Genomic DNA, 20,069 nt, shown 5'->3' with positions numbered 1-20,069 from the left:
ATAGACCAGCATGAGGACATTGGGAGGTGGTAGGACAATAAGCCATACAAAAGTAGAACCTGCATATTCTCCCTGCTCAGGGTTCTGCGCTGACACCCCTCATGGGTTCTGTCTCCTGCCGGCCATTGTGGATGTCTGTGTCTCTTGACTCAATCTCAGTCTGGTGTGTCCTATGACTGCCTGCTAGTTACATGTGGTGTCTTTCCTTCCTCCTTTCTCTTTGCTCATGCCCCTCTGTGACATGCTCTCTCTTGCCTTCACGTTTGCTTCTTTGTCTAAGTGAAACTGTGTCTGACCTTGAGGCTCTGTGCACAAGTGGGAGGTGCTCTCCAGAATATGCTGCCAGGCACAAGGAGGCTAAGGCCTTCCCAGCAGATTTTCAAGAGCAATTTTCATGCCTGGGTTCCTTAGCCCCAGATGATGTTCTCTTGAGTGCAGGCTTGAGGGATAGCACAAGTGGGAGGCTCAAGCCTCCTCCAATCTGCCCTGGACCCAAGCCTTCTGTAGAAACCTTGCAGCCCAGCGGTTTCCCTTCCAATGGGAGTAAACTACTACAGCTCTACTGCACATGGGCAGTCTCCTTGGGTTAGGGTGCTGACAGAAGGCTAGGGCATTGGTCATGGGATTTTCTTTGTACCTACTGAGAAATTAGTGGACCTCAGATTGGGGCTGCCTTCTAAGACACTGGGATTTGCCTCTGTTCCTGAGCTCCATGAGGTAGAACCTGATCTAGAAGGTGTAAAGTGTCTGCCTTCTTTACCCTTCTTATTGGTTTGGGTGACTAACGTTTTGTCTGTTGTGATAGGCCTATGGCTAAGAGCATCACAATCAGACAGGAATGACTTTCTGGTTTGTGGATGGCTGTCCCTCTTCCTATTGTGGATGAATAGACAGTTTTAGACATACATACAGCAGAAAAATTGGAGATGCTATTCTAACAGGGAGAAAAAGTATCTTTGTCACTCAGTGCCACCTGGGTGTCTTACATCATTAAATGCTGTTTTAAATACCTCTTTTAGCCAGTTTTTAGAGGTGGTAGTAAAGTGTCATTCAAATAATCAATACCATATCTAATTTCCCATAAATCATCCTCCAGCTGATCTTACCTCAAAACATGTTTCACCTCTCATGGCTGGGTCTGGTAGGTAGTGACCTTACCTTAGAACTTGAGAAACTGGCACTTCTATGGATAGGTGCCCACGATAGCTACTATCTGAAGGGATCATGCTGTTTCTTGTGCTCCCTGTCAGGTGCTCATCCAGGTGGACTCACCCTGTGACCCCATTGTATCATGCTGGGGAGGAGGGTGGCCAGGGCTGGCAGCTCTATCTTTACAATACTTCCAAGACAAAGTGACACTTCCATGGGGTGTAAGTGTCCCCAGGGGGCATGGGCTCTCAGGCTAGTGAGGCCCTCTTTGTCCTGTCTCTTTCGCCTGCCTCCCCATCTCTCGTTTGTATTTACCCCCTTTTAATGCTTTGTTTGGGGATGTGGGATCTGGGTGATATCCTGTCTCTACCCTGAGGCCTCTTGTGGGAGAGCCTCCTCCTAGGTGCTTCAGTTTCTGACTTCCACAGCACCTGTCTCTCTCTGGTATTTGCTTTGGCTCTTGGAGGTCTTAGTACTTCATGTGCTTCCTGGGCAGCTAAGGCTCATGGTGGCCTGAGGTGTGTTTTGCTGGTGACATCATCGACCTGGTATATGGATTGGAGTAGACGTTTGTATCAGGAGCAGGCACAGGTACCCTGGTCAGCCTGCAGGTGTGTGGGTAGGTTGGGACCCCAACTCATGTTGAACTGCCAGTACCAGGCCAGGCTCTTGAAGGCTTTCCCCAAGTCAGCAGGGTGCCTGTGGTGGGTGACCGCCCCTCCTCAAAGCTGTAGTCCCTTGTGTAATTTGCAGTGGGATGCCTGTTAAGATTGCGTCCACTTCCCAAGTCAGCACTTAATTGGCAAGGTGCTTGATTTAACAGCGTGGGAGCCTCCACCGGAAAAATGGCTTGAATAAATCTCTGCCTGACGCCAGAAAATAGATATAATCTCAGCATTAACTACATTAATAGTAGCAGGAGCTGAATTAAGAAAGCCATAAAGCATAGGTGGGAGCATAAATTATGGTCCCTCCTCCCCTCCACATTGGGTCAGGGTGGTTGGGCCTGGGCGGGGTAAGGCCTCACCATAGAGCCTAAGCAGCAGCTGGAGGGACAGCTCTGATGGTCCTGACCTGTGGTCTCAAGTGTCTCATCTACAGGGAGATTGGTGGATGACCTAGCCCTTCCTCCTGGCTGTTTGTCCCAAGTCTGGGTAATCCTAGCAGAGTGGGCCAGCAGTGCCATGAAGTGCTAGAATAGCCCTTGTATGTCATCATTAGGAGTGACAGAACAGGACTGAGTTTTGCTAGAGCAAATTATTCCACACCCGATGCTGTCCTCTGGTATTTGCATCGAAGAAACCGTCTCAGAGGAGGACTGTCCCCCTGCTTGTGTGGCAGCTGAGCTCCCCTGAGGTCTGATTTTAAGGTCACCATTCTTCATCTTCCTGCAGTCCTCTTCCCACAAGCACTTTCGTGTGATGGCAGTGGCTCTGGCTAGGGCAAGTGCCATTGGCTGGGCCATTATTGTAGGGTCTGGTGCAGGGCTATTCTAGTTTTGGGAGCCAGGAGGTGGACATGTCCTGCAGAACTGTTCTGCCCTGTCTTTGTTGGCCACTGCCACTGTAAATGTACATTCCTGAGGTTTGATTTGGATCTTGAATTCAACCTTGTTTATTACTCACATGTGTCTAGCTTGCCTGTTTCTCATGGAGTTGTAGGGCCCTCTTAGAGTTCAGGGTGCCATCTTTGCCATTTACCTCAGTTTCAGTTTAAGGTCATCTGGCAGAAGGTCCTGTTTTCTATGCTGTGGAGTTTGCTTCCTAAGACTCCATGCATCAGTTTCTATAGAGCAGCCTTCCCTGCTCTGTAGAAACCCACCCATCTGCTTCCTATTACACTCTGATCTCCTGTCCTGGGACTAGAAACATGCAGCAGCCTACAAAGTTACTTCTTTTTACCCCTTGCTGTGGATTGGATTGTGTCCTGTTGGAATTCATAAGGTAAAGCCCTGACCCTCATGTGACCTTATTCGGAGAAGATGTCTCTGGGTGTGAGTAATAATAGGGGTCACACATGTTCTAATCCAGTCTGACTGGTGTCATATAAGAAAAGGAAGAGACACAGATGCACACCTGTAGAAAAGCCAGGTGACAACAGTGGGAAGGTTCCTTCTAGAGCCAGGAAGGGAGATCTCCCCTGAGAGCAGTCAGTGGCACCTGGGTCTGGGCCTCTCAGCTTCAGGAGAAAGCATGTTTCTGTTGTTGAAGCACCCATGCTGCAGCATTCTGTGGGGCAACCTGAGGAAGGTACCTTACCACTCACTGGTCCTCAGGCTGTCCAAGGTGCTGTGTGTGGTACTAGCTTTCTCTCATGGCTTGTCCATTTTGCTATTGATGGGTGTCTTGGTTACTTTTTGCCTTGGCATCTGCCCACAGAGCTGCTGTCAGCCTTGCTGGGCATGTCTTAGGTGACAGAGAACCTTCACGTCTGTGGCTCAGCCTTGGGGTGGATGAAAGAATTAGTAGATGAGACAATTAGCTCCTATGCTGCCGGCCCACAGCACAGTCAACTATAGCATAAATGTGGCCATGCTGCTGGCATGTGGTAGCATCTCACTCTGTGTGTGTGTGTGTACACAAATGGAGGTCAGACGACAGTTTGTGGTGTTCTATTTTCTCCTTTTACTGTGTGAGTTCCAGGGATTGACCTCAGGTTGTTAGGCTTGGCAGCACGAGCCTTAACCTGCTAAGCCATCTTGCCAGCCCTTTCCCTGAGGTCTTCATTTGTACATCTTGACAAGTAAATGGTGCAGAGTGCCTTCCACACTTAGTTAGCATCCTGTGGTGGTCCTTCTTCATGGAGCTTCGTCAAGTCTTTCTCCTGGGTTTGTATGTGTTTGCCTTTTTATTGATTTGCCAAAGTACTGTGTATGTTATGGATACTTACTCCTAGATGTCTTCTTGTATTGTAAAACTTGTGTTTTGTATTACTGGGGATGAAGCTAGGCTCTTGCACATGCTAGAAAAGCGCTCTACTGCTGAGCTACACCAGCAGTCTGAGAGGGTGCTTTTGAATGCTCTGATTTATCATTCTTTTCTTTTATGAATAGTGCTCTTTGTATCCTGTTTAAGAAAAATTAGCCTATCCACAGTCATATTTCTTTCCAGAAACTTGGAAGTCACAACCAAGTCTATAATCCTTCTTGGACTGAGTTTTATTTTATGGGGTAGGTTAACTCTCTTTTGTCTCCCAAAGGAAATAGAAAAAGGAGCTCCCTTAACTCACCCAAGTACATGGGATTCAGCTTTCATTTAGGCTCTTAAACACTAGGACTGTTATGCTCTCTGTTTTTTACCAATAGATGCCTTGTCCTTGAAATCATTCCTTAACACTGTTCTTTCAGGTGAACTTTAAGTATACTAGGTCCTGTTTGTAGCCTTCCCTAACAACCATCCTCAAAACCAAACTTTCTTCTTAGTGTTCTGCTTCTTGCACAGTTTGGAAAGCTCTGCCTTGCTGTGCGTGTTTCCTGTTGTCAGTGCTGCCGGGGGGAGGGGGGAGGGGGCGGTGCCTCTGTGCCCCCCCCCCATGTGGGCCTGACACCTGCTGTGAAGTTCTTCTGAGTTCTTACTACTTTTTCTTCTGTATTCCACCTGGTTTTTGTTGAATCTTGGAAGGATATTGCTTCTCACATACATTTACCCGCTCATCCTTCAAATTCTAATGAGTTTTTATTGTTGAGCCTTGTGGTCTTTCCCTGGTGTTGCTATAGAAGCCACTTCTTCAGGAGGCTCCCCTCATACAGGGAGCCAACTGGATTTGCTATACAGTCTTGGAGGGCTTCTCCCATGGCATAGTGGAAGAGCGTTGTTATGGTCAACTTAAATAGTATGACCTGTGGATGCCTGAGGGCCTAGCCATGCCCCTCAGCATCTGGCACATCGGTATTGAGTGAGTCCTGTGCTGATGATGTGGGAAAACTGGTGCCAAGTTGCAGAGGATGGAGAGCATTGCCTGTGGTATGTGCCAGCCATTACCACCAAGGATAATTGTGTTGGCCACTGGGCTCCAGCCTCTTTACCCATGTTGCTGAACTCTGCACTCTGAGTAGGGCTATTAAGGCCTAGCAATACCTGTTTTTTGCAGCTAACATACAAAACACCAATGGCTTCAGCTGAAATGGATTTTTAAAAGTGTCATTTTATGGAGAATTTTACTTTCCATCTTGTTGTTTATTAGGCTCTTAAAGGGAAAGCTTGTAATGTATCCATTGATCGAAATACCAATTGAATAGATGTGAGCACATAAAGTACATAAAATCGCCCAGCCCCTCGTAATAGGGCAGTGGTGTTTGTAATGGAGGCAGTGCAATTAGCTTTACCCACCACCACTGGGCTGGGCTGGCAAGGGGTGCCCCTGAATTACTGTTACTCATTAGTGTGAGTGTGAGACTGGGGTGGAGCAGGATCCTGCAAGGAGTGACACCTGAAGAGTCCTTGGGTGACAGAGTAGAGCTCTTCCTTGGAGCCCAGTTCATGGGTCAGCCTCAGGCCCTAATTAGCCGACTCTGTTCCACCTCCTTCACCAACAGCATCCACCTGCATCCCCGCCTACCAGGTGGTCTCACCTGTCCCAGGTTGAGTTCTTTCCTTTGGTACAGTACACACAGTCAGCCTTCTCTATGCACATCCTTACCCTCACTGTGGCCCTCTGGGGCAAGAGTGCCCCTTCCTTTCCTTTGTACATGGTACCTGTACCCCAGAGATAATAATAAGTCTTCTTAGTCACCCCAAACCTCATGGCCCTGGCACTCTTCTTCCCAGGACTGTCCCATTTTGGGAACCTGAGATGCTGAGTTGTCCAAGTCATTGAGCTAAGCCTATTGAGCAAGGCTTCTGTCTTCCAGAGCATTTCACGTGCTGCCCTGCCCAAGATGTGCAGACACTGAAACCCTTAGGTAGGACAGCACTAGGGAAAAGGAGTGTTTACCCCCTCCCCCACCCATGCTCATGTACTTGCATACACATGGGCACACATACTAGCTCACTCTCCTGAGCTGAATGGCTCGGGTGGGGCGGTCTGTTTCTGGTGGAAAGCCCTGCTAAGCAGTTTAGTGCCTGTCACGGCGGCTCCGCCTGACCTACTTGGGGATTCGCCGTGCAAGCTGCCTCTTCTGCTGACTGCGCACTCTCTATCGCTCAGCTCCAAGCTTCAAAAACCGTGCTCCATTTCCTGAAAAATGCTTCCCTGGTTGTTTTCTCTGCTCCCCAGCCAGCCTGCCTAACTCCTGCTCCATCACCACCAGCTTGGGCAGTCTGGTCCCACATTCTCTGGCTAGCCGTGGTGGGGTCACCATTCTGCCCTCATGTGTCCTCTGACCCTCCTCCTCTTCTTTCCCAGCCTATTGCTTCCTTGGTGCTTAGCCTTTGATGCACAGATGGGTACCTTGCTTGCCAGATCTTCTTGCCCTCTCTAGCAAGTCCTCCTTGTTCTGTCTCCTGCTATCCCTGCCTATAACTGACTAGAGCTTTCAGAGATGCCCTGATCCTTGCCCTTCCTGAGATATCCTGGGAGCCCCATACTATATACCTCTGCTCCATCTGACATGTGTCCATTAGCACAGATTTCTAGAGCTTCCCACATTCCACACAGCATAGGCCCTGTCCCCTGTGAGTCCTAGATGACAGACAAATAGCTAGGTAGAACCCATGTCTTTCCTAGTCTGGGAGTGTCTCACTGTCACTGGGTATTGAGGAAAAGCTTCCTCAGGGACATAATACCTGAGCTTGGATCCAGATCTAATCATGACTTTAGGCAGAGGGACATCATGAGGTCCAGTACCAGGAAGTACAATCCTTCGTAGGCTCTGCACTTTCTAGGAAAACTGACTTTCTAGACTGGGGAGGGGTGGGTGCTGAACATGATTAGCAAGGACTAAACAGCCCAGCCCTGTGGACCCTTTGTGAAATACATAGACTGAGGAAAGTGAAGGGACCTTATCAACTGTGTAGTTTCAAACAAATGGTCAGGGAAGAGTGGATGAAGGGACCCTTAACCTGACTCATTGGAAGCCAGGCTGGGCTCTAGGGCGTCAGCAGAGGACAAATAGATGAGGCCTGGGGTTGGAGGGGAAGCAGCAAGGCCTTTGTTTCTTAGAGGTTTGGGAGGCAAAAGGTACTGGGGATGGAAGTGGACAGCTTAGAGCAAGAGAGTGAGTATGGGCAGAGCTGGGCGGGACAGGAAGGTTCTGGGTAGAACTCTTCGTGGTTTTCACCCTTACTGTTAGGGGTCGGATTTCTTCTATCTGTGCAGTTTGGTATGCTGGAAGGAAATGAATCTTAGTTCCCTTCCCCTGCCACTCAGGGCCTCTTCTCCATAAGAGCCATACTACTTGCCTCAGCTATTAGAGTAAGTCTCTTCCCTCAGCACTAGTCACAGTAGAGACCTGGCTTTGATCTCAGTATCTGTTGTTCAAAGATGCCATCGGACCTGGTGTGTATAGGCTTCCGAGTTTAGAATTACTTGGCTGTGGCCTGGGCCTCTGCATGTCACTTGACTGTCCCTTGCCCAGAGGTCCTTGGCCTCCTTACTAACTGTACTGGTCACACTGGTCTCTAAGAGAGAGGGATGTGTTGCATGTGGAAGTCCCATGCATGAGATTACAGAGTCAGGAGAATAGTGCCCAGAGTGTGGGGTCGCAGAGGCCAGGCTGCCTAGGAGGGTCTAGACAGTTGTTAGGAAGAGCTGTTGGCCAGATACCTGTCCACTGATCTCAGGCTGCTGCTGCTTATTCAAGAGTTGGAGTATCCTGTTGTGTGCAGATCCTATAAAGGCTAGGGAATGCCAGGCTTAGCCACCCAAGTACCCCCCACCACATCACTACCTCTCTGCCAGGCCAGTCAGCTTCAGGCTTGGAAGTTTCCACTGCTCATAAGGAAGTGGACACAGCACTCCCCCCCCCTTCTTTCTTTTTAAGAAAAAAGAAAGAAAAACCTACTTTTGAGGTGTGTGTCTTTCTCCCCATTATCACTGCTTTTCATTTAAAATGTTATCTTCCCCTGCCCCATCCTTTGTGTGCCCCCCCAAGGGTAAGAGGGGAGGCCCAGCCTCACCCTGGTGTAGTCAAGGTTATGGTGATAAATCCTGGGGCATTGTCACTTCTATTCGGAGTAAATTGGCTGGCCGCTTTCGGGCTGAAGGAAAGATAATTTGCTGTAGTATTTCAAATGGATTAGAAATGGATTTGAAGGGAAAGTTCATGCCTCCCATTACAAAGGCGAGAAAGAAGACTATCTTAAGGCACTGTTCCCTCCCTGGCCTTCATTATCCACGCTTAATACCTTTCCTATTTTCCAGCGTTAATGAAATTTCCTGGCGGCATGGGCCTGCTGGACGGATGGGAGAAGCCTTTAGATCTGCGGCTCCTATTGCAGAAAAGGAATTACAGAGCCGTGCCGTGAGGGCAGGCGCTTGCAGGGTCCTTGGCCCTGCTATTATCTCATTAATTTTATCCCCTCTTCTCTGTACAGTTCGTTTCCAAAGGCTGTCCTCTCCATTAGGGTAACAATTTACTGGAGTGCTGTGACACCCGTGGCAGTAAAAAGCTACAAGGCCCCACCTGGCGCCCTCTGTTGTGGCTTCCAAAGCCAGTGAGCTAGCAGGGGTGTGGGTGGTTGGGTGAGGGAAAGGCCTTTGCCTTGCCGGGTTAAGCCCCAGGGTCCAGCCAGATCTCCTTGAGTGCTCATCCACATCAACGCCCCAAATGTAGCCTTTTCCGTACAAGGCTTCCAGGTTCTTGGCTGAGCAAAGCAGCAGGTAGTACCTGTCCCTGTTCCATGCAGAACCTGGATTCACAGACCTTTGCACACAGAGACTGGGATAAGAACAGAGGGGCTGCTGTTCTGCATCCTGTCCAATGAGATCCACATATAGCCCACAGTTGTTATCACTACATAATGAGCAGTGTTTCGTTTGTTTGTTTTTTAAAAAGGAAGAGAAAGAGACAAATGGATATTTCCTGATCATCAATAAGAATTTAAACATGTCAAGCCATACATGGTATATACCTGTAATTCCAGCACTCAAGAGGCTGAGGGAGAAATGTCTCTTGTTTGAAGTCATCTTGCCCTACACAGTAAGACCTTGTCTCAAAAAAATCAATGCAAACCAAAACAAAATAAACAGGTAGAATAACTAAGACTGTTTTGGGAAGAACTGTAACCACAGCTCTCAAGACCAATCATGTTCAACCTCAGGGTGAAGGCAGAGGGAACCAGGTCTGAGCTGAGGCATTCCTAGCCCAACCTTATACCCATGCTGGCTCTTGACTCCTGTTTCTTTGAGGCAGGTTCTTGACGGTCTCCAACTCAAGACTTCCTCATGCATAAGGGAGGGACTTCAGGCCTCCTTCTTAAGCAAATCCTTGAAAAAGAAAAGGAACTCCACAGTTCTGGCTGGACCTGCCTAGGTCTCAGGCTGCCTCACAATGTTTTAGCCTGTGGTCCTTTTCTGTGGCTATATCTAGGGAAGAGTAGATGGGAATCCCATTCAGGGCTCGCTGTGCATTAGCACAGCCCTCTAAGAAGCCTCCAGAGGGAGAGCATCAGGTATGTTCTCACAGGACCCAAGACTGTAGTTGAGCATGAGTGTGCTTATCTTCTGACCCTTGTATTTCTGGTGGCTGTGTATTTGCTCATATAGATGGCTATAGGGATGGAGTGTTTAGGAGAAGTATTATGAGAAGAGAGCCTGCATAGAGTCCAGTCAGGGACTCATCAGTCTTTTGGTAAGGATCAGAGCTGGCTTCTAGTTCCAGTTGTAGGGTGGCCAGAAGCCTGGTGAGAAGTCACCACTACAGAATGGTACTCTCCAGTCCCCAGTCTCCTCTTCCTCAGAATGCTACTCTAGCCCCAGCCTGGTGGGTGCAGGGATATTTTCCCTGTATTCAGGTTGACCAGACTCCCATCAGCTGCTGCTCTAGTCCCAGTTTATTCTAACTGAGTGTTGAAAATTAAGTTGAACATCCCTTTGTGAAGTGGACACAGATCTGATGGGAAGGCCTGCATACCACTAAGCCTCTAAGACTGACAAGTAAGGGGCTGGTACAGTAGAAAATCGTTTGTGGTTGGGCCTTTCCTCATACTCAGTGACAGCCAAGGGTACAAAGTCTGATAGACTAGCTCCTGGAGGTCCCAGCCTCTTAGGATTCCCCATCTAACCCACTACAGGGCCAGTGAAGTGTGTGATAGTGGGGCAGGGAAAGGCCAAGCAGACTGATCACTACTGCCTGGCTTCTTGGAGACCTCTTTCTTTCCAAGATTGGTGGTTGTGAACTTGAATTTTAATTAAGAGAAACTGGGTTAAGTGCCTTCTGTGGCCTCCCCACCACTGTGTTTGTACTTACACCGCAGCTTTGGTCCCCTGATATCTGCCTCGCTTTGCTCACATTATCTCACTAATGAGCCCTCTGAGGCTACTGGCTGGCAGGAGGAGACTAACGCTCAAAGAAGTGGGTATGGTGCTGAACGTTAGAGTGGTGGCTGAGTCCAAGTACATGGCTACCCTCCCCTAGTGATTTTCTTTCTGGGCAGCTCCCACTGTGGGTGGCAGGGTAGGCTATGGTGGACAGTGCTGCAGGTGTCTTGGCAAGGCAGGCAAGCAAACCCCCTCTGGCTATTACTCTACAGCTCAGCTCTGGGGATAACCTCCTTGACCCTAGTTTGCTGGAGAAGGTAGGTTTTTTTTTTTACAGCTGTGGGATCTCAGACCTCTCAGGAGCTAGGCCTGAATAGGCTACAGGGCCATGGGAGACAGTGGGAGTACCCTGTGAGATCTGGAAGAGATGGGTCACAGCCTTGTACCAGGCAGGATATGCTTGCCTTGCCTTCAATTTTAGCTCTTCTCTGGGGAATGGGGACTGCTGTTATGAAGACCTCTGTGTGCTCTGCTGATATATAGCTGGTGCCCATTGCTCCCACGTGCCACTAGAGGGCAGTGATTGCAAGTTGTGATCATGTGATAAGTAGTGTCTGATTTACATAAATAAGACACCACCAAAACAGTTCCCTCCCTCCCTGGGGACACTCTGCTCGAATCACAGTTAAGCAGGGGGTGTCACATTGGTGGAGGACAGAGGCCTTCTCCCCAAGTGATAGCAACTTTAAGGCCCTTCCTCATCTTGTTTAGTGCTTGACCCTCCAGGGGTCCTAGGGTGTCTGGTAGACCTGAAATCTTGGAAAGGGCAATAGGGAGGCCTCTGAGGTCCACCTACAGCTACTTCAGACTCTGGGATAGCAGTTCCTTCCCTGTTCTTTCCTTCCCGCCCACCCCCACCTCTTTTGTTTGTTTGAGACAGGGTTTCTCTGTGTAGCCCTTACTGTCCTGGAACTCATTCTGTAGACCAGACTAGCCTTGAACTCAGAGATCTGTGAGCCTCTGCTTCCCAAGTACTGAGTTAAAGGTGTGTGCCACCACTGCCTGGCTTGAACAGTAGTTTTTATTCTGTATAGTGGGCCTGTAGGGTGGTGGGACTGCCCTCATACATTGTCAGCACAGAGTTCTCTAAGCAGTGGGTAAAGAGAAGGGCATAATGAACAGTAGTCCCTGTTGGTCCCATGGCATCTCTTGTCCTGGGGCAGGGTCTGCACCAACCTTGGCAGAAGCCCAAGTAGGTGTCATATACTGGTGTTGGGGCCAAGGCCCTGCACAACTTTTCAAAATATAGGTGCCCAGACATCTGCCTTCTTTTGTGCCCAGGGAACCTCCCCAGTATAGGGATCCTCACTAGTGGCCAGGCTAGGAGACAGTCTCCAAGGACAGAGTGTGTTGGAAGACTCCATTCCCCTCTGGGGCCCTTTGGGAGCTCATGATTTCCTAGCCAGCTTGTATAATACTGTGCTTTGGAACTCCTTGGCTACTGCTACAGAAGTGTCTCTATGAGAGGGAAGGGGGCAGAAGTCTCTTGGCAACAGTTGGACCAAAGACCCCCCCCCCCAGCCACTCCCAACTACAATACAGCAAGTGCTTCAGGCTGGGTTTAGCCCTAACTACCAGATCTAGAGCTTATTCTGGGCCGTGTCTGATAAACAGTTTGTTGTCTCTGTAGGTCTCTAGTGCTGAACCGCCTTCGTCCAACAATCACTGGGGGAGGGAAAGCACCACCTGGTTCCCCTCGATGGCGTAACAAAGGCTACCGATGCATTGGAGGGGTTCTGTACAAGGTGTCTGCCAACAAGCTCTCCAAGACCTCCAGCAGGCCCAGTGACAGCAACAGGGCCCTCCTCCGAACAGGTGAGTGAGCTGGGATGGTGAAGAGTAAGGGGGTGGGGTGAGGGGTGGAGTAGACACCAAATGTTAGTGTTTCTTTTCTCTGGACCTTGGTTCTACCCTGAAGCTTTCAGCTGTGGGCATAACCATGTAAGGAGCATGAGGCCAGGGCCCTGGAACGTCTCAGCTAAAGAACAGATAGACCCAGAGAACTGGATAGACACAGGGCTTTAGGAACGTTCCCTTATGAAACTGAAGGGGCAGCCAGAGTGGGGCAGTGTTTGGAGGCCCTGCAACCCTAGTGCCCCCTGGGAGTCAGAATGGCGCTTGCCTCTTGCTTGGCTGAGCAGCCCTAGATTTTCTATGGGAGACGATGCAGGAGCGCCTGTGTTTTGCTTTTGGACAAAGGATGAACCAGGTATAGTAAACATGCCCGGGTGAGCGAACACCTGGGGCCATGGCACCCTTAATCACATTGGTGATGCCTCACCAACTGCATCTGGAGGCAGGCACCACCACTGCTGCAAGCCCCCCGCAGCCTGGGGACAGGCTGAGGAGAAGGAAATGCTTTGGATGTGCTTATTGTACAAATCAACGAGAAAAGTATTTTGGTTTCAGTCCAATTTTACCCTCTTTTTTTGCCCATCAAAAAATATGGCAAGATTGTGGATTGCTATGGGATCGCAGAGGCTCAGCTGTGCCCAGTAGTCCTGTTTGCTCACCAGAGGGGCTGAAAGGAGCAAGGCTCAACCCGGGAGACAGCAGTGCCCAGGGCAGGAGACACATTCCATTTGGGGCAGCCGGCTTCTCTGTCCCTGCCAAGCTGTGCTTGAAAGCTGCTCTTGAGGAAAGGTGTTTCCAGGTGCTGTTCTCTGGGACATGACGCACAGGGAACATGGCAACTGTGGTGTATCCCTTGGGTGTATTCTTGGGGGGATGGAGGTGGGGTGGGGCTGATAGACTGACTTGAGAGCTGTGGTAGTAGCCTGGGCTCCTGCCCTGACTCTGACATGCCCTTGGGTCTCTGCCTCCCTACCAGTACCCACTGTGGTCTCCCTGTGCCTGTGACTTTGCCCTGCCTCGTACTCTAGCTTCCTAAGCACCAGGCTTGGGTTAGGAAGAACCTTGAGCTGGGAAATAAGCCCTCTCATCTCTCTCCCTGTAGTGACCACCATAGTGACTGCCGTATGATCCCGTCCTCAGATACTTGGACTGGCTATCTTGTGCTGCATCTTGATTTAAACTGCGTCAGGCTGGATGGGCCTAGGGCCTGGGGCTACACTAGCCACCTGAGCTTCTTGCCTCCCTTGTCTGGGCAGGTGGAGACGAGAGATGTAAATTCTGGAGGGCAGATGGCTGTGCTGGATTTGGCCCCTCATAGTCGTGTCCTTCACTGGGTTCTAAGCTACAAAGAGGGCTGGGCTGCTTCCCTCTTACTCCTTACTGGGAAGCTGTCTGCTCCTGTGACCCAGGGGCCAGTGCTGAGTTCTGTTGACTCTGTCCTTCTGTCTTCCACACTCAGAGCATCCACATCACTGTGCTGTGAGCAGTTCTTCTGGGTCTGTCTGTTTGGCCCTTTTTTTGCTATAGACCCAGCTATGAAGGAACCTGTGTTCCCATGAGCCCTTGGAGCCGTGTTCCCCAATACCTGAGCATCTGCCCAGAGCCTGTCTCCATTCAACCAGTTACCTAAGGGAACGTGATAAGAGCAGGCTGGGAGTCCCAGTGGGCCTCTCTACTGTTATCTCTACTCCTGTCCCTGCTCTGCCAAGGCCTCAACCTGCTGCAGTCAAGACTATCATGGTCCCCGACTTTCCAGCCTGACCAAGCCTTGGCAGCCACTCTGGGACCCTTCTGGGGCTTGGCTTTCCCTCCTTGGAATGGGATAAGAGACACACAGCCTGGCAAAACCTTCTGAGCCAGGGGAGATGATCTGTGGGCTGGATAGCACCTGATGCCCAGACAACCCCTCCATAGACCCCCCACCCCACAGTGAAGAAGGGATATTGCTCCCAACTGTGTACTACTGCTGACTGGCCCACTTACAGTAGTCATAATTAAAGAAATAAATTTCCTTCCCTAGTGTCAGCAAACCTTTGACTTCAAGAAAGTACAACCCTTCACAGGAGGGATGGGGCACTGACTCCTCTCCTGGCCCCCCTCCAGCCCCTTAAGGACAGAGTCAGCATTAGCCATGGCTTTCTTGACTTTCTGAGGTTTAGCCCACCTTCTCAGGTTTACCTGCTATTCAGATGGCTCAGTTCCTGCACCCTTGCCCTGTAATTTGGCCTGGGACCTGTGTCCTTGGTTGGCTGGACTTGCTGAGGGCACAAAGAGCCTGTCAGCTCCTTCAGTGAGGGACGTAAAGAAGTCTAGTCTCAGGCTAGCCCTGGCTTCTTGAGGGACTCCTGGGTTCTCAGGCCAGAGAAAGGCAGGTGTGTGATCTGTATTTTTTTCGCTGCTGACTAGCTACCTACACGTTCCTGAGCAAATGAGGTATCTGTAACTTTTTCTTTTGTTTTTTGAGATAGGTCCTTCTATTATATAGATCTGGAGGCCCTGGAACTCCTGCCTCAGACTCACAGAGATCCACCTGCCTCTGCGTCCTGAGTCCTGGGATTAAAAATGTGTACCACCAGACCTAGCCCTCTGTAGCTAATTTTTTTGCCCTGCCTGGGTGCCAGGAGGTTATATAGAGGGACATGCAGGGAAGGAAGCCTTGTCAGCTGCGCTCCAGGGGGGCAGAACTGCTGGGTCATGGAGAACCTGCTCATATGCCGTTCCTACTGACAGTTCCTCTGCCATTTTGGTTTTCTTTCCAAGACTGCAGCTCTGTGCTTTTGTTGGATGTGCCCTGCCTGGACCTGGCAGAATGTCAGCCAAGCAGACCTGAGCTTCGGGAGGCCCTTGCTTTAACCTCCTGGGAGCAACTAGTCAGCTCTGCAATGGAACTCAAGCAAATACCTTGAGCTTGGTCCCTTGTTTGCCTGAGGGGCTCTGCCAGAGTGGTAGCCACATGCTAAGGAGGCTTTGACCTCTCAGAAAGATGAGCTCCCTTTGAGGACCAGAGAACAGACAGGGCACTAAGCGAGGGTGGAGCTGGAGGGAGCCAGTATTTATTTTGGGAAGCTTCAGGAAGTGAAAGTGCTCCAGAGTGCACAGCAGAAGCAGCAGCTTGTGCTCCCAGGTCAGGGCTATGCCTTTTGCACCTCTGGCTGCTTCTTTTCAAGCCAGCTACTTTATGTGCATTTTTAACACTGCAAAGCATTTGGAAAGGTGCCTCCTATCCTTGTCAAAACTCCCACCGTGAACCCCACGCTGATGTGTTTTTAAAAGCAGAAAGTGGAAAGAGGAGAAAGCAGCTCCCTACCAGGTCCTGACAGGTGGCACGTGATGCCCGCGTGTCCCTGTCTGGGAGCAGATGGTGCCAGTGCCACCAGCAGGCTGGGCGACAGCCCGGGAGCCAGTGCTCATTGACAGACTATCACATTGCACGTCACTGGTTACAAAGACTGGCAGGTGTGAGTGTGTGTCTGTGCCACCTAGACAGTACTCCACTGCCACCCTGAGGACAGGTGTCCTTCACTGGAAATAGAGGCCACCTTAAATGCTTTGCCTCTACATGCCCTGAAAGCCTGGTCTTCCTTCCTTTCTCCTTGCTGCTTTCTCCTCAGACCCTGTAGTCTTTCCTGTGCCCTCAGCTCCCTGTACCTACCTACATCCATGCCCCAACTGCCTGAGCTGGCATAGTTATTCAACAGGGTCTCTGCTTCCCACTGGGACCCCACAGATGCTCTTTTCAAACTCAAGGGCACCGAGATTAAGTATAGGACAATTGTCCTCTGGCCAAAGAATCCCACAAAATCCCAGGAGGGCACTATCCAGACTCGTAGTTCATTTAAGCAGATACCCCAGGTACTTCCTAGCACCGGGCAGATTTCCCTAGTAAGTCTGGTCTTGTCTTAGGCCCAAAGTTCCTAAGGTATCAAGGTTCAGCAGAACACCCAGCCCTGCCTAGGGAGGATGTTAAAAGAGTGTGAGGAGCTCTCAGAGCCAAGTAGCTTCCAGGGTTTCCAAGGGAGAGGGTCTGAGTTTTCAACCAGTGAGGCGTGAAGGGCCGCAGTGGATCTGGGGTAGACTGAGGAGTGCAGCTCTGGAGCCGATCACATGTTCTCATGGAGGAGCAGGTCCTGGTTCTGTGGCTTCAGGTGCTTTAGAACATCCCCTTTTAAAACCTAGATGGCTTTGTCATCACCTCAGGTCCTCAGAATTTCAGAATGATGTCATTTGTGCCTCTTAGTGCTGTATTCATTTCAGCAGCTGTTCTGTAGGAAATTGGATCTGGTCTGGGAATGGTCATGTGCGTATTTGAGGAACCAGGGAAGCCATCCTGAGCAGGTCCTCCCCTGCCTGCCCTGTGATCCTGGGGTTGGCCTGTGTCTTTAAGAAGTGGGCAAAGCTGTGCGGTGAGCCTGGGCATCCCCCTCCCTGTGGATCCTGGAAGTTCTCAGGGATCCTCATCCCCATGCCATTGTCTTCTTCACGCCACACAGACACCTCAGACCCTGACACCCTTGTCTGCAACCACTGTGCTGTGTCTTTCTCCTCTCCTTCCCTCATCCCCTTCTCTCTTCAGTCTTCTCCTCCTCTTCTTGTTCTTCTGTCCCTTTCCCCCTCTCCTTCTCCTCTCCTTCCTCCCTCTCCTTCCCCTCTCCTTCTTGCCTCTCCTCCTCCTGTTTTGTTTCCCCATCATCATCCTTCCCCTCTCCCTCCTCCTTCTCCTCTTCCTCTCCCTCCTCCCTCTCCTCCTTCTGTTTTGTTTCCCCATCATCATCCTTTCCCTCTCCCTCCTCCCTCTCCTCCTCCTGTCTTGTTTCCCCATCATCATCCTTCCCCTCTCCCTCCTCCCTCTCCTCCTGTTTTGTCTCCCCATCATCATCCTTCCCCTCTCCCTCCTCCCTCTCCTCCTCCTGTTTTGTCTCCCCATCATCATCCTTCCCCTCTCCCTCCTCCCTCTCCTCCTCCTGTTTTGTCTCCCCATCATCATCCTTCCCCTCTCCCTCCTCCCTCTCCTCCTCCTGTTTTGTTTCCCCATCATCATCCTTCCCCTCTCCCTCCTCCCTCTCCTCCTCCTGTTTTGTTTCCCCATCATCATCCTTCCCCTCTTCCTCCCATTCTTCTACCATCTTCCTTTGTTTCCTGTTTTTCCCCCTCCTCTCTTCCTTCTCCCTCTCTTCTCTTTCCTCTTCTCTTCTCCCTCTAAGTCTAAAACCAATTTTTCTCCTGTATATCCTGGTCCATCTTTTTTACCCTGATATAAGCCGCCCTTTCTGTTTCTTTCCCAGGCTTGACAAAGTGAGGTGCCATCACCCTTTGTCATTTGCACAGTGGCCTCCTTGGTAGCCAGGCCAAGGATAGAGCCTAGAAACATTTCCATGGCCAGCCACTACCTCAGTCCAAGAACCTGCCCCATGAGCCACCTGGACACTGAGGGGAGCAGGAAGTTGGGAAGCCAGTAGGGAACCAGTAAGCAACAAATTGATCTTAGGGAGCCTAGCTGGTTGAAGGCATCAGGGGCTGGCAGACTGTTCTAGTCCTTGTCCTGGCATCCAAGGCTGCCCACCTTTGACATAAGCCATACACAGGGCCCAGCAGTTCCCCCACTCTTGCTACTTCGGCCCTCAGGGAGGGCTCCTGGAGGAAGCATCTATGCCTGGGCTAAGCGCTGGGGGTTCAGAACTCTTTGCCAAGATGGGTTGATAGGAAGAAGGTGTGAGCCAGCCAGGGAAGGGTAGGTAAGGGTTACAGTTGGCCTGTGGCCTGATGGGGCCTGTTCCTTTTCTCTATAGGACGCCTGGACCCTGCCACTACCAGCAGTCGTTCCTTGGCCAGGTGCGTCCCTTGAGGCTGGGAAGGTAAGGGCTTCCCTGCCCACTTATGGGCTTACAAACCCCTCTCCCTGTGTATAGCCGGGCCATCCAGCGGAGTCTGGCTATCATCCGGCAGGCGAAGCAGAAGAAAGAGAAGAAAAGAGAGTACTGCATGTATTACAACCGTTTTGGCAGGTGTAACCGTGGCGAATGCTGCCCCTACATCCATGACCCTGAGAAGGTGGCCGTGTGCACCAGGTGCCCTGTCCTACTTTCCTGACAACTTGGGGGGAGGGGGTGTTGTGGCAGAACCTGCTACCAGCCCTCCCCAAACCCTATCCCATGCTGCAGATTTGTCCGAGGCACGTGCAAGAAGACAGATGGGTCCTGCCCTTTCTCTCATCATGTGTCCAAGGAAAAGGTGAGTGTTGTGTGGTCCGCAGGCCCTCTCTTCCAGACAGCGTGCCAGCCAGCCTCCAGGCAGATTGCACTGTGTGGTTTTCCGGGGTCTTGAGTTAGAGGCTCCCTCCTCATGTGTCCCTCCGACCCCTGCTCATTGCCATGCCCTGGCTGTGTTGTGTTGCCTCTTCGTCAGCTGGAAGTAGCACCAGGCCTGGGCCCCAGCATTCCACACTCAAAGTCTACTTCTGTCGTCACCATTGCCCCAGGTCCTGCATTGGTACCACACTGCTTCCCAGCTCCACCGCACGCACAGGGGAGGGAAGCCTAATAGATGCTCCTAGACTATGGGACCAAGGTCTCAACCAGCTCCTGCCATGGATGGCATAATGGTCGGGAGAGCATGGCAGCATAGCCATGATTGCCATGCGCAGGTGTGCCCAGCCTGGAAAGCCTGAGAGCACTGCAGTCAGGGCCCAGTGCTAGTCACAGACCACTTGACCTTCCTTTTACCCACTGCCCTCTGAGAAGATGGCTGTGAGTGTGAGGGAGGGCCTGGGGCCAGGGCCGCAGTACAGAGGAGCTGGGTGGGTGAGGTCTGCTGCTGCTCCGACAGCTTTTCCCCTTGAGAAGCTTGGAGAGAATCAGCATTTTTCTCCCTAATCGAGCTTCGAAACTCTGTCGTGAGCAATTTGGAAATTCACGTCGAGTTTCAGGTTCATTAAGCGCCAGCTCCAAAGCCCGTGCGCACTCCAAGCTGTCTAATGTGTGGGCCGCACCAGCGCCCTGAATTAATGTTATTGTTATTTGTGTGGACGTGGCGGGGTGCAAACAAGGTTAATTGAAATGAGAACGCAGTTTCCTCTTGGTAACGGCCCCGCTCTGACAGCCAGGAGGAGCTCTGTTTGGTGCAAGAGTTGGCTTTATTATCCCTTTTTATTAGACCTAATTTGGGCTCTATATCAAAAACCACATTAAGGGAATTGTCTATAGCTTCTCCAGCACCAGCCCAAACGGGGCCCCCAGCCCCTCTCCCCTCTGTGGCTGCAGTTAAAAGACAATTAAAAATAAACTCTTGCTCAGTAAATCACCCTTTGTTTCTTCGATTTCCCCTCCTCTCTCTACTCCAGGACTGCTGCCCCAGCCTCTTCTTCCTTAGCCTCAGATAGGCTCCTGCCTTCCCCTCCCACCTTGCCCCAGAAAAGTGACTTTTAAAGTCCACGAGCTCCTTGGGACAGGGAAGCACTCCTCAGACCCATTGCTAGTCCAAATGTGGACTGCCTGTCAGAAGGCTGAGGTGTGCAGTGTGTGGTGTAAGTGACTGCCTGCAGCGGAGGAGGACATGCTGGGCCAGGACAGTGACAATGCCATTCTCCAATCAGTCCAGGGAGGGCTGGTGGATGTCCCACAGGAAGGGAAGGTACAAAGTTGCCTGGAAAATTC

General features: G+C 50.8%; 1 protein-coding gene across 5 annotated transcripts in view; it reads left to right on the top strand.

Annotated features, from left to right (window-relative positions):
• The window catches only part of Zc3h3 (zinc finger CCCH type containing 3), an 84,819-nt gene that overhangs the window by 43,437 nt on the left and 21,313 nt on the right, over positions 1 to 20,069 (top strand). For all 5 annotated transcript variants that reach the window (NM_001134865.1, XM_063263275.1, XM_063263276.1 and 2 more), the window contains 4 exons: positions 12,197 to 12,381; positions 18,207 to 18,249; positions 18,327 to 18,485; positions 18,579 to 18,648. In NM_001134865.1, the coding sequence (NP_001128337.1) occupies positions 12,197 to 12,381; positions 18,207 to 18,249; positions 18,327 to 18,485; positions 18,579 to 18,648 (457 nt within the window). The remainder of the gene's footprint in view (positions 1 to 12,196; positions 12,382 to 18,206; positions 18,250 to 18,326; positions 18,486 to 18,578; positions 18,649 to 20,069) is intronic.

This window comes from Rattus norvegicus, chromosome 7 (genome assembly GCF_036323735.1).
Source record: "Rattus norvegicus strain BN/NHsdMcwi chromosome 7, GRCr8, whole genome shotgun sequence".
Lineage (NCBI taxonomy): Eukaryota > Metazoa > Chordata > Mammalia > Rodentia > Muridae > Rattus > Rattus norvegicus.
Note: the sequence above shows the minus strand (reverse complement) of the source record. Positions and strands in the feature narration are given on the sequence as shown.